General features: G+C 38.2%; 1 protein-coding gene across 1 annotated transcript; it reads right to left on the bottom strand.

Annotated features, from left to right (window-relative positions):
* Positions 1-401: 401 nt before the first annotated feature.
* Positions 402-13269, bottom strand: LOC308400258 (plexin-C1-like). Its single transcript, XM_080887843.1, has 16 exons — positions 9604-13269; positions 9198-9320; positions 7838-7972; positions 7663-7763; positions 7478-7583; positions 7236-7398; positions 6986-7088; positions 6722-6797; positions 6293-6334; positions 6047-6180; positions 5353-5532; positions 4519-4627; positions 2188-2367; positions 1937-2104; positions 1228-1324; positions 402-622 (listed from the first exon to the last, which is right to left on the bottom strand). Exons 1-16 carry the CDS (start codon positions 10606-10608, stop codon positions 537-539), a joined length of 2808 nt encoding a protein of 935 aa, XP_080743969.1. The 5' UTR covers positions 10609-13269; the 3' UTR covers positions 402-536.
* Positions 13270-13596: the final 327 nt, after the last annotated feature.

The following is a 13596-nucleotide window of genomic DNA, read 5'->3' as shown; positions in this document are numbered from 1 at the left end:
TGCAGTAACCTTGCAATGATATCATGGAGCAAAATCTGAGAGAAATGTTTCCAGCATCTTGTTGAATCTGTATCATGAAGAATTAAAGCAGTTCTGAGGCCAAAAGGGAGCCTAATCCAGTACTCCATCTATCTCCAAATAGACAGATAGCATGTAGTAAGGCTTTATATGGCTTTAGAGCCAAAAAGTACATATGTGACTTTCACTTAAGAGAAAGAGAAGTAACATACTATCTATTACAATAACTCTTATTGTTCTAAACATGCAAAAGGTTTAACATACAATGTAAAAGTCTAAGACATGTAATTTTGTCTGAAATATACAATTCCAACAATTGGTTCAGTCAGAGAACTATCACAAAAGCAGATATCAGAAAAATCTTTAATAGGATAGTGCTTGAACAAAATAATTCAACATTTCAAGAAAAGCCTTAATTAGTTTTATGTTTATATGACTCATGAAAAATATATGAAAATACAAAAAATATATAACAACTGGAAAAATCAACTTTTAGTACAGCAACTCCGTGAAGACTGTCAGTCAGCCAGCAGAGACAGGAAAGAAACTTTAAACGTTATTTCTGTGGCACGTCTCTTCCTCCACAGATACATAAACACCAGCACTGAAAGACAAACGGTAACTGATTTAAATCAAGCAGAAAACTAGAGAGTTGTGGAGTAGAAAAGGTTTTCATGTGGCTCTATAGTGTAGGTCTAGGGGTTTACACACTTGCCTAATAAACAAAAGGTCCTTGGTTTCATTCTGAGAGTAGACACAAGTGGGGCTTCAAATGGCATAAAACCAAATAAAATTTGTCTCACTAACCACTTTGGAAACTTGTGACACGTGAATGTAGCTTTAAAAACATCTATATAGCATGTTAGACAGCCCAGTTTGAAAGGACTGATAGCTTGTGCCAAGGAGGTTAATTATCATTTGTATAGCTCTTTTGTTTAGGACTTTTAACAAGCAGTTAAGGACAACTAACCATGTATCAGACACACTTAACTGACTATGACAAAATAAACCATTGAAAGGCCATTGTTCCTTTGGAGCCTGATTCCCTAAAAGGAATCTATAGCTAACAGCTAAACGAACTATAACGCTAGCATTAGTGTCGGCTCTGCAAAGTATTTCTGTTACAATGCAATGCGAACAGTGACACTGAAACTAAGAAAAAAAAATCCTAGTCATAAAATAAAAAGCTGATGTATCAAAATCACTTACCAGCAATAACACAGGGTATCAACAGCAAAAGCAGCAATAGAAGGTGTGATGAAGGCCGAGGCTTACTGAGGCTTACGGTCCTGCTACCATACTTTATCTAGAAAACATTAAGGAAAGTCTCAATAGAGCAGCAGGTCAGAGATTTTCAAAATATTATTCATACAGTAAAAATCATAATGTCAAACAGGCTGTAAATAATGTTGTACAAGGATAGTTGACGTTATGTTAAAAGCAAAGAGCAGTTACATCATGCATCCATTCTGATTGATTGTGCTCCGCGTGAAGCTCAGTGAATAAGAATATTTATAGCACTATTTGTCTTTGAACCTAATCACTTGATATTATATCTGAAAGATATCATTTCAGTGCCTAAACCATTAGCAGAGTACTGCACCGTGGAGCTCTTATCACAATGATCCAGTCTTTAAGTGATGACGTATGAACCCTGCTTCCGGGTCCAAACCTCTCCATGTTAATTAAGGCTGTTGTGTTTTTAAAGTGTTTTAATGCTTTGTATCTTCTTAATCTGAACAATGAAAGAATTTAGACAGTTTTTAACTCTCAGTGATGCCGCAGTGTTTGTTTGACTTTGGGACCTGAAGTGGAGTTTGGACCCAGAAATGGCTATTGATGTCAGTCTTAAAGACTGGATAGGTATGTTTGTCTGTCCATAAACAGTGCCTCGTGTTAGTATGAAAGAAAGATTTACCAACAACAGCTGAAATTCAACGTCAGGTGGGTTTTTAACCTCACAAGTGAAAGAGTGAGTCTCATCACTGGTTTTGTTTGTTTCCATGACGCAGCAGTATTCCTTACTGTCTTGAACGCCCCACACTGATAACTCTGCTGTTGTCATTTCCAGTTTATCGACCTTTTTCTAAAACAACAACACAAGCAAAGACTGATGTTCTACGAGCTGATGTCACATGTTTGTGAATGTGCGATTTAAACATGCATTACCCGTATAGTGATGTGAACACTGTTTCCTGTCCTTGTGGCTGTGAAGCTGATAAACTCAGGGTCTGGATAGTAGGACATGTTTGTGGAGCAGGCCAAGGTTTGATTAGCTACTTTCAAAAACACAGTGCTGCTAGAAATCCCAGGACTGTTTTCAGCTGAAGGTGAGTCATAGGTGAGACTCTGCAATGAATTACATTTTTATATAAATCATAGACTCTTTATATAGCTAGCATGGTATGGTCATGATGGTGACATGATAAACAATGTCAATCACAGAATCAGAAGCGCCTCAACATCTATATTTCTAATGATTCAGCTTCTCTCCATAACTTGTTTTGTGCCAAATAATCTTACCGGTTACCCTCAATCTTCAACAAGGTGTTTATTTTAACCTTGCCTTTTTATTTTAATTTGACTCCCAATAAAATGTAAGTGATTTTTCTGATTACTGCATTTTTGTAATATCGTTGTTTTCTGAAACAATTCAACTTGATACACTACAGGAAAACTACAATATGTTTATTGTTTTGTTTTTTTCATTTGATTTTTAGACAGTACATGCTACACTGTTCCAAAAAATAGTAATGTCAAATTATTTTACTGTGTATTTTACAGTTGTGTACTGTTTTTCTAGAATATCATTACATTTACATAAGTAGACTGTGATCTGACACGTCAAATGTAAAATAACATAACATCACTGTAAATGTAATAAAACACAATTTACTTGTTTGTTAAATATATTTTGTTGTACATATGCATATCTAGATCGTAAAAATACATCCAGAAATGTCTCCCATCATGCCTTGGGACATGTGCTGCTGTTTAGATGTTCTTGTTTTATTGTTTATGGTTACGTTACTTTAAACTGTTATCTTGAATGTTGTGTTTACGCTGTGGTGCAGCGTTACTGACAGTTGTTGTTTTGTAGAGAGAGTGCTGTACCATGAGTGACTTCTGTTGTGCTGTTGTTGAACCTTGAGGCACATTGTTGCATCGGCAAATGTTTTAATAAGGAGCTCCCCTACCAGCTTGGGGTTAAATAACAAGCTCAATCTCTCTCTGTGAGCTTCTTTGTTAAGATTTCTCTGCATGCCACAGTGTAAAACATTGCACGGACACGCGTTGCTAATTATATATTTTGAAAAAGAAATGTAGAGGTAGGAATTGCAATTAATATAAATAACATGATGCTAAGCATCGGCCAATGAATGTGAACTAACCAGGTCGCGGGTAACGCTGCGACCGTAGGAAAAAAAACCCTAATATGAAGGTATTCTACTGTGCATTTTACAGTAATGTTCTGTTCTTCTAGAATATCATTAAAGTTACGTAAATAGACTTTGACTTCTCATTTTGAATGTAAATTAACGTTAAATCACTGTAATGTAATACAACATAATTTTCTTGATTATTAAATGTATCTGTCTGTACATATGCATATTTAGATTGTTAAAATACATTCACAAATGTATCATGATTTCACAAATATCTGTCCGTTATTTGAAAGATTGAACTGTTGAATTCAAATGTAATGCTATGGAAAAGTATATAACATGATTCCTATAAGCTTGTGTTACATCACATAAGTATTATTATCTTTGCTATTTAGGGCGTTTGTAGCTCAAGAGTTGGCAGCTCGCCTTGTGATCAGAAGATTGCCGGTTCGCGCCCCGGCTCAGACACTCTCAGCCGTTGTGCCCGTGGTCAAGACTCTTCACCTCCCGCCTATTAGTGATGGCCAAAGGGGCCAATGGTGCGATATGGCACCCTCGCCTCTGTCCCAGGGCATGCAATCCATTATTATTTAAACCAACTGTTAACTGTATATTTCTGTACATTTACGTATTATGATTCATATTTCCACATTCATTGACCTTGTTTATAGGTAATTTCATTGTTTGATCGCGTAAAAATGTTCCTAATTTAATGTCTAAAAGCACTTGGAAAAGGCAGAATCCCATGTCAAATTAGCGCAAGATTATTTTCATTACTGAAAATAACCGTATTTTTATGGGAAAGTTATTTTATGTTATTTTACGGTCGTATTTTGGCGCCCCAGCTGCCGGAATATTACCGTTTTTTTAAGATGTTTTTTTTAACAGTGTAACACAGCATAGAGTGTGGGGTTCAGAGCTGTTTTGGTGGCACAAAAAGAGGATGGTACTTTTATTGTTGTGTTATGGGTTAAGGGTAAGCTTCAAGCTGCAAGTCTGTGCATATGTACAGATGACATACTGTAAGAAGATTACTCAAGAGCTTTGGCATGCAGTGAGAGGGTGTATGTCATGTATAATAACTGTACTGGACACTGTGTGTGTACAGACCCACCTGGTAGCTGCTGTTTTTGGGAAGTGCAACTTCCTGCATGGCATGGCTGTGTACAATGCCTTCAACAAACTTCAGGTGGGACCCCCTGACTGTGATCTTCCTGTTCCCACTGCAGGACACAGAGAGCATAATTTTAGTCACAGCAGAGAACCTTTCAAAAGAATTTTGATTACAGTGACTCTAATTTGACAGCAAAACAATAGTTGACCACTGCTACTTAAGACACTGGTTACTCTTATATGTATTTGAGTATATATAAGAACAACCTGAGGATAATGAGGATAATCAGATATGATGCTGCAGACCAAAGTGTCTGATGGACTGAAACAAAGCATTAATGGATCACAGTAGTATTATTGGAGAGTTTAAGTACCAAACCAACGTGGTGGATCATTTCTTAATGGAAGAAGAAAATGCAAGATAAAAAAAGAAGACTTCCTATGCAATACCAGTATGTGCGACCTCTGTAGAACGAGAAGGTTTAGTGTTTGTGAAAAATGCTGAGAAAAAAGAGCAGATTTTAGATCCATTTTCTTTAGCACAGTGGTATATTTGTGATAAACAAGCAAGTTCTAGTTTCAGAAGACAATATGTTACAGGCAGTGCACTGCTTGTGTCACTTTAGGTGTGCTGCAGCTTCTGTGAAAGTTTCAGTTCCTCTGCCTCAGAGTTTGGTACTAATAACTAAAGTGAACTTGGGTATTTTTTCAGGTGACCTGTTCCCCAAAAACACAAGTTCAACACGAGTTCCTCTTAATCATTCAAAGAAATTAACATTATCTGTTTTCATAACATCTCGGCTTTGTTGGGTGGTTTCAGTTAAATTAAGTGTACCTTATCCAGCTGCTGCTTGGAGTAGCGTTTGTACAGGATGGTGATGACAAGTATGTGATGTTAGCTTCGCCGTGGCAACTACCATCTGGGAGGAGAACACATACATTGACCACACCTTTGATATCTGTGCTGGGAATGTGGAACGTCACACTGACACCAGAGTTGTCCCAAACAGGAGACCTGACCAGAACACACACACAGAGCGAGAAAAGTCATCACTAAGATCATCATATTATGCAGAAAATCTGAACACAGACAAAAACTGATCAGTAAAATCTTCCACAGTATAATTAAGGATTTGTTTGTATGAAGAAATGTGTTTTCCAAACTTAACGCATCTACTGTGATTATAAAATATCCTGAGGAATCCTTTTAACACAGCAACTGACAGCGATGGACTTCTTCAAAGCAAAAGCACAGGAAGCACGGCGGAGTTTCATTTTTCCACTCTGATACCAAACAGTCTCTCTGAGCACCGACACTGAGAGGCAAATAGTGCATCACTCGTACCTGTACTTTCTGCAGCCTCTTCCAAAGCTAAAAGCTGTAAAGCTAAAGTTTTTTTTTTCAATTGTCAAAATTAAATTGTAGAATATTCAGTTTTAAATATGTCTCCCTGTTTGGAATTGTTTCTACACTTTAATAAATTCTTTCTAGTCCAGGAATCATCTTAGTTATCTGTAAAGTGACTCACTCTTTTGGAGCACAGTCAGTGTGCGTCTGGATCCTCACTCCTGACACGTCACCAAGGTTATGACCTAATAACACAGCATGGTTTGTGCCATACAACGACACCACATTGGGAGTGATGGAGAAGATCTCTGGGATCTGAAGGTGAAACAAAAAAATAATCAGATTAAAATAATTTCCTTCTTCTGCCATTAAAACCTCTACTGGATCAGTATCAGAAGAACAATAAAAAAAAGAGCATTACACTCACAGAAAAGTTCTTCCCAGACTCCAACGTTTGGCAAACACTTTCCTGTAGCAGAGAATGAATTTATCCTTGAATCACAACACTGTGCAGATGCTATTAGAGCTGATCTCAGACATGTTGTAGCTAACATTAGCTTTGTTCAAAACGTTTAAATGGTAGGAAACAACTAACCTGAGTATTTCCATTTAGAAACTGAAGTGAATCCTTTTACAATGAGGGAAATCTAAACTCTATTCATCAACTAGTCTAGCCTCATGACCTACTGCAAATGACACTGAAGAAAATCTGAATTTTTAAGCAGAGTTTATGTCTCACTTTCTACACATTTACGCAATATTGTTGGATTGGAAATGTTCCATACAACAAATGCACAACATGAAATGTGAAAAACTGCTACAGAAATCCATAAAAATACGATAGTTTCATTATTACATCAGTCTCTCCTTGGTTAGCCCAGGAACAGCTGTTTCTGCTCCAACCACAACCAGCCTTGATACACTGCTGACACCTGAACAGAAAACAATCATATAGGATCAGAGGACTTTGAATGTGCCTCATAGAACTACTCATAAGATTCACTTATTTTATTTCATCATATTTATTTTGTATGACTAGGACATGGTTATTTTATAAGTCATGGGAATGATTATTTCAGTCTATGATTATTTGTTATCTTTATAATCTGACTGGACTTACAAGATAGAAGTTGGAGGTCCATGGATGTCAGAGCAGTTGGTTAATTTCATTTGTTCTGACAGGAGTATTTTTCCAAGCCTAAACTTTACTGTGACATGCAGGCCTGTAAAATAAATATATATATATATTAAATGATGAATTTCAAATGAGTTGGACCAATATATAATAATAAACAACAAAAGATTCAACTCAATTTGTCAAATGTTTCAAATCAATACATTCCTGGGATTATTTATCAAAAGTGACAAACCATCAGGAGGAAGTGTGTGATCAGACAGGTAGCAGGTGCACTGGGGGAACCGTGGAGGGTTATTCCCAATACAAAGGTGGCCAGAAATTGCAGAGAACTGGCAGGTGAAGTCAGACGATACTTTCTGGCCCAAAGTCAGGTGTGTGTGGATTTTCAGTGAGATCTAAAATCGGAAGGACATAACTGAACAATAAATGAAAACCAGAAATGATCACAGTCCTGAGTGTGTTTGTAAGCTGTACCTGTCCGTTTGTGTCCTTTTCAACTTTGTGGGAAATCATTTTGTGTTGGGACTCATCAGGAATGAACAGCCAGTCTGAATCTGTGCAGTCATCTTCAAATGTGCAGCTGGGAGAAGAAGAAGAAGAAATGATCACCAAGTTCAAAATTGTTTGAAGACGTCAGCTGCAGATATTGTTTCTCTCACCTGCTTTTAGAGCCACACCAACCACAGTATGGATCCTGTGCAGACCAACACTCCTGCACATTTGTGTACGTGCTGCACTTTGACACAGGAACTCGCTTCACCTAGAACAACAAACACTTTAAAATGCAGCACAGGTACATGTGACGTTAAGACAATCAGTAAATAATATAAGTACCTGGTTTGTAAATGGCACATACACATGTTTATGACCCACTGGATCCAGATGCAATTTGAAAAACACTTTGTGGTCATCACTGGTCCTGTAGAGCACCGTGGGACAGGCAGCGTGATACTTCCTGTCCACAGACAGCTGACAACAAGAAGGTGATTATTTCTGAGACACTGTACTATTGTTTCTGTACTCAATGTTTTTTCTTCATTTATTTAAAATAAAATGCTTTGTTTATTGGTTTGTTTTTCTCAAATCAGAAGTATCAGAAGAGTGATTAATCTGTTTATACCTTGTTTCATGGGACAGTAAGCAGAATTTAAATCATCTGCAAATTGGATATACAGTATTGAGCAATATTTAATCAAAAAATCATGCAGAGACAATGTATCAAATGTTAAATGTTACAACTTGCATTCAGAAAAACCATACAGCTTCTACATCCCCATCATCATCAAGTTAATCTTTGTTTCATCTTTCCAAAGAATATTTTCCAGGTCAAAGCCAACTGTTTGAGGTCTCGTGTCCTTCCTGTCAATAAGTGCAAAATTATTTTTTGTATTTACATTCTTGAAGGCATCTCTTGATTTTAGAGTTTGATAAAGAGAGGTTCAAGACAGGTTAGTTCAAGACTAACCAATGAAACAATGCAGAGATTATCCACTGTAATGACCTTCTTCACTTGCACTTACATCTCTTTGGAGACCAAATGCTGAGTTCCAGTAAACAGGTTATAATATATTCCACTAAATAGCTAAATAAAGAACAAAGAATTCCCCACTCACTATTCTCATACTGTTTCCCTGCCTCTGAGAGTACACCTTTAATGGTTCAGGACTGGCTTCTATCTCTCTGGTATACGTTATTCAAGTGGCTGGCCAAAGCTGTGAGTCTTTGCGTGGAACACTCAGGTATGGACAGCTTGCTGCACTTATTAGCCATCTTGTTCTTCAACTCATCTTTTTGCATCTCCAGTAGTTGGCTAACTTCCCTCTGTGCTGACTTAGCCTCTATATTTGTGTTCTGCCTCATCAGTCTCTAGTTTTTATAGCAGTTGCTTCTTCCAGATGTTGGAACACTGAGCAACAAGTTGCTTTGTCATTAGTATAGATGTCGTGTGCCAAAGAATCCTCAAGTCCCACATCCTCTTCATGTAACCTCTTCTGCTGTGATTACTTGCTTAGTAGCATTCCAACTGCTCGCTATTCTCAGCAGTTATCGACATTTGCCTTTGTATTCCAGTTGCAAACACACTCATCAGTGTGTCCTGGTTCCTCAACACCTGATGCAGGCCTTGTTTATCAGAATGACTTTTGAGACCGTATGGTATTCAATTTCATATATAAAAAATTCCTTAATTCCTTACCTTAATGAGCAGCCCATCTTCTGTCCAAATATAGAAAACCATCCAGGCATTCTGCCTCACTGCCAGCACTGAGGTCATGTAGCTTTGCCTGAAGAGGACTGCCTTTGGTTTCAGGATCTTTGGCTGACGCAAACAAAACATGAGAAACCAGAAGACATGAACACTACTACTACTGAAAGCCTTATTGAAGCATCTTGCTGCGTTATTATCAAACTGACCCAAGTTTATTGATGTTATCTTTTGATAGAAGAATGTATGTGTGTGAGAGTGAAAGAATGAATTTTGGCTTGTACGGCCCCTCATATTAATGTTTTACTTGCATCACTGACCAGAGAAGATACTGGAGCAGCAGGTGAGAACAATATCAACAGTACAACCATTAAATCAGAGTTTAAAAAGCTCTCACCGTCACTTCTGATGGCACAGAGGTGTAGAAGTCTGGATCTCTGTCAGTGTTCCTGCTATAATCAGGGCTGATGTCAAACACCATTAGCTGGGTGTCGGTATCTCCTCCATCCACACTGAAAACGCCGCTCCAAAGCACCGGCTGCTCCCCCGGGATGACCGAGGAGGCCACAAGTCTGCTGCTTTGACTGTCAGAGACACTGAGAGTCGCGCCCCGCAGAGACTTGAGCGTATCAGCTTTGCTCTTTTCGCCTTCGAGCCAAATGAGACGGACTCTGTTTGTTTGAGCTGAGAGCGCGTTGGAGAACAAATAGATGGTTGAATTGATCTGAAACCCGTCAACAAACTCCACATCACCTTTACTTTTGATCCCAGGTGTGCCTGAAGCTCCATCAGTTAGAGAAAATATACCTCCACCCTGTTTGTCATCTGCATCCTGAAGATTGACAGTCTGCCGATTAATACCACACTTGTTGTTTTCGGGCTTTTCTCTGTTTTGTTGGATCGCGGTCAGAATGTAAGTGTCAGCCTGAGTTTTCTTCTTCACATCCACCAGAAAGCTGACTGACCTGCTGCTGCGCTTCAGAGGTCCCACCTGGATGTGTTCTCTGTGCAGAAGCTTGGAGATGTTCTTCAGGTCCAGAATCTCGCAGTGGCCGCAGTCATCGTCAGTCACACCGCAGCTGATCAGCGAGTCATTCTTTGTGAAAGGCAACAACACGTTGATGCTGAAAGTTGCGTTCCACTCAGCTGTGTCAGAAACCCGGTAAAACTGCACATCATCCTGCTGGTTTCCGGTCTTTAAGATTCCTCTCTGGGTCAGACTGTTGATCAAAGTCAAGTCGTGGCTCAGCTGGTACAGCCTCTCCTCTGTGGCGATGTAAAGCATGTTGGGGGTCACGACAAATTGGCGGATGTCTCCATCAAAGGTGAAGCCTTCATCCTCCTTCTGGCACAGACCCAGTTCTCCAGAGAGAACAGAAAGCAGAGCGAGCAGCAGGATCATCTTATAATAACGATAATTCTACCCGGGACATGCTCACACAGCGATGCTCTGCGTGGCACTCTGCTCTCTGACACTGTGTCTCTATACTTGTGCGTAAAGCTCAGAGCGCACAGCTGAAAAGAGAACTGCTGGAAGGAGGAGGGCTGGAGCGTGCCAAGCGAAAGTGAAAATATTTGAACATTTTCACTCAGCAGCTTTCGTCTCATTTCCACCCCGTACCTCTGTACAGGCCAAAGGAACCCAGATGTGTCCCATAGTCAGTTACTTTCTGCAGCAAGTTTGCTCACTACGGTTTACTTCTTACTGTTCCAAACATATTTAGTTTTAGTTTCAGTCTTAGTTTTGGTAATTTTTTAGTTATTATTGTATGGAGGTCTTATGTTAGAGGCAACAATCAGCAAAATCAGTACAGTATTACAATAAAAGCACACACTGTTGAAATAGTTGTGTAGAAATCTCAAAAAATATGTGCATCAAAGCCTCATAAAGCAAGTTCAGATTCAAATGTACCAAACTAACAAACACTAAGTGCATATTTTCACATGTTCATTTTAGTTTGTTAGTTTTCTAGCATCGTAAGATTGTTTCAGTTAGTTTTCAGTTTGGTCTAGTTTTATTTTAGTTAACTAAAATGTTTTTGTTTTTTTTAATCACATTTTAGTTTTTAGTTTAGCTTTAGTTAACTATAACAACCTTGCAAGTTATACGATGATATCCATCTCAACAAGAATCAGAGTCCAGAGTGGATGGAAGCATTTCAGTTATAATCATTTCTCAACTGAATTCCCAGTCCATGTCATGTAGTATGGGTACTATTCAATCAAAAATCATGAAGCAATTCACTAATCGATAACATGTTTGTTACAATCTGTTTAATGCTGTACTTATTAACATCTGTCTGTCAGTTAATGTCAAATAAAAACAAACAGCGAAACTGAGTTTGATGTATTTTAACAAATAAGGAAATTGAACTGTGGACATAATAAGAGGCGATTTGGTGTTAGTGTAAAGCCAGATTTGACCTAAATCAATGGAAATATATGAACTGAGAAATAATTCAGACACAAAAGCCATTCAGTCCTGAGTTTAGGAATGTAATGGAAACTCTCAGCTAAGGACACACTTAGAGGAGCTGAGACGTTAGGACAGGCAGAATTCTGATATGCGTTGTGTCTGGATCTAATGTGATGATCTTTCCATTGAACAAATGATGTGTCCACTGATTAACATGAGCAGAAGAAACCTCAGCCAACTTTTAAAAAATGTAATATAAAAACTTCCTACACGTTTTAACTTGAGAACAGCAACAGCGACATCTAGTGTCAGTGTTGGGAAGTACTTTTCTCTTATTTTCTGGCATGTGACGTTTTTCATTTGCAAAACCTGACCAAACAGATGGTGTGCCTTCTGACAAACATATGTATTTATTTTAAATACACAGTTCCAGCTATAATAAAAAAAACATCACACTATACACTATGCAAAATAATTAAACACTAGGGAGCAGTGTTGGTCAAGTTACTTGAAAAAAGTAGTCAGTAACTAATTACCGATTACTCCCCCCAAAAAGTAATCCCGTTACTTTACTGATTACTTATTTTCAAAAGTAATTAATTACTTAGTTACTTGGTGATAAAGCGATAGATCTTTCAGCCCAATTCTACTTTTTCTACATAATCCATCATACAAAATGTAATCAAATGGAAAAGTTTCTTTTTAAAACTTGTTTTATTAGTTTTAACCTTTTAACTTTATGCATCAAGCAAAAATTTAATTATATGCAACATTCTCTGACTGGAAGAAATTTGTTAAACTTATTTTCTGCACATTCCAGCACATAAAATATTTTTTTTTGTGTGTGTGTTTACACTCACTCTTTCAAATAGATGCAAGTAAAACACAGCAGAAAATAAATGACATCAAAGACTAGCGGTCCTGTTGCTCTATTTTCACCTGTAAAGCAGGAATAGGGTAGGCGGAGGTTTACCCTGGTGCAGGTGTGCCGCAGCGGTCAGTGGAAGAATCCGCGAGTTTCTCTGTGAATTTCCCATTACGTCATAGCGCACTCAGTGCTTGCTCGGAAGTTTAGGGGTGTTTTTTTCCGTGTAAAAAGAAGTTTTCTTCCCACGCACAACGGACACTAATGTTTTTGTCACTTTTTATGGAATCAAACTCCAAATAAGGTCAGTACTTCCACGCTTTAAACACTGCACGCTCATACTCTCTCCCGCACTCGATATATGATGCACTGTTGATCTGCACACAGCTGTTGTCACGAACGTCGCACTCGCTTGTCACTGTCATGAGACATTCTTGCAAAAAAATCACGGTTTTAGTAACGCAGCGTTCCTACGGGAAAGTAACAGTAATCTAATTACCGTTTTTGCAATAGTAATCCCTTACTTTACTCGTTACCTGAAAAAAGTAATCAGATTACAGTAACACGTTACAAGTAACATCTCTGCTAGGGAGAACCCTTTATTTGCATTGTGGAAGGAATTTACATCAATGCCTGCTTCCAAAACATATGAAAAAGAAATTACATGAAACAACTAAAATGCATATTTATACTATCACAAGGGCAACAGCCTGAAGTTATGCCTGAATTGTGAGGTTACCGATTAACCAAAATATGGGAAGGAAAAAATAACTCCTTGGTGACCTGGCACATGAATCCAAAGTATGTAAGTTTCTTCCAACTTCACTTGTGTTTAAGGTACAGTAGCTCATTTTTAGGATATTTAATAGAAATAAAGAATGCTGTACTCGTGTATATATATATATATATATATATATATATATATATATATATATATATATATATATATATATATAAACAAAAAACACCCAGCACGCCCCTGCGGGCGGTTTATCCTTCAAGCTCGGGTCCTCTACCAGAGGCCTGGGAGCTTGAGGGTCCTGCGCAGTATCTTAGCTGTTCCCAGGACTGCGCTCTTCTGGACGGAGATCTCCGATGTTATTCCCGGG

The sequence above is a fragment of the Rhamphochromis sp. 'chilingali' genome (genome assembly GCF_963969265.1).
Source record: "Rhamphochromis sp. 'chilingali' genome assembly, chromosome: 7".
NCBI lineage: Eukaryota > Metazoa > Chordata > Actinopteri > Cichliformes > Cichlidae > Rhamphochromis > Rhamphochromis sp. 'chilingali'.
This window is presented reverse-complemented; position numbering and strand designations above follow the sequence as displayed.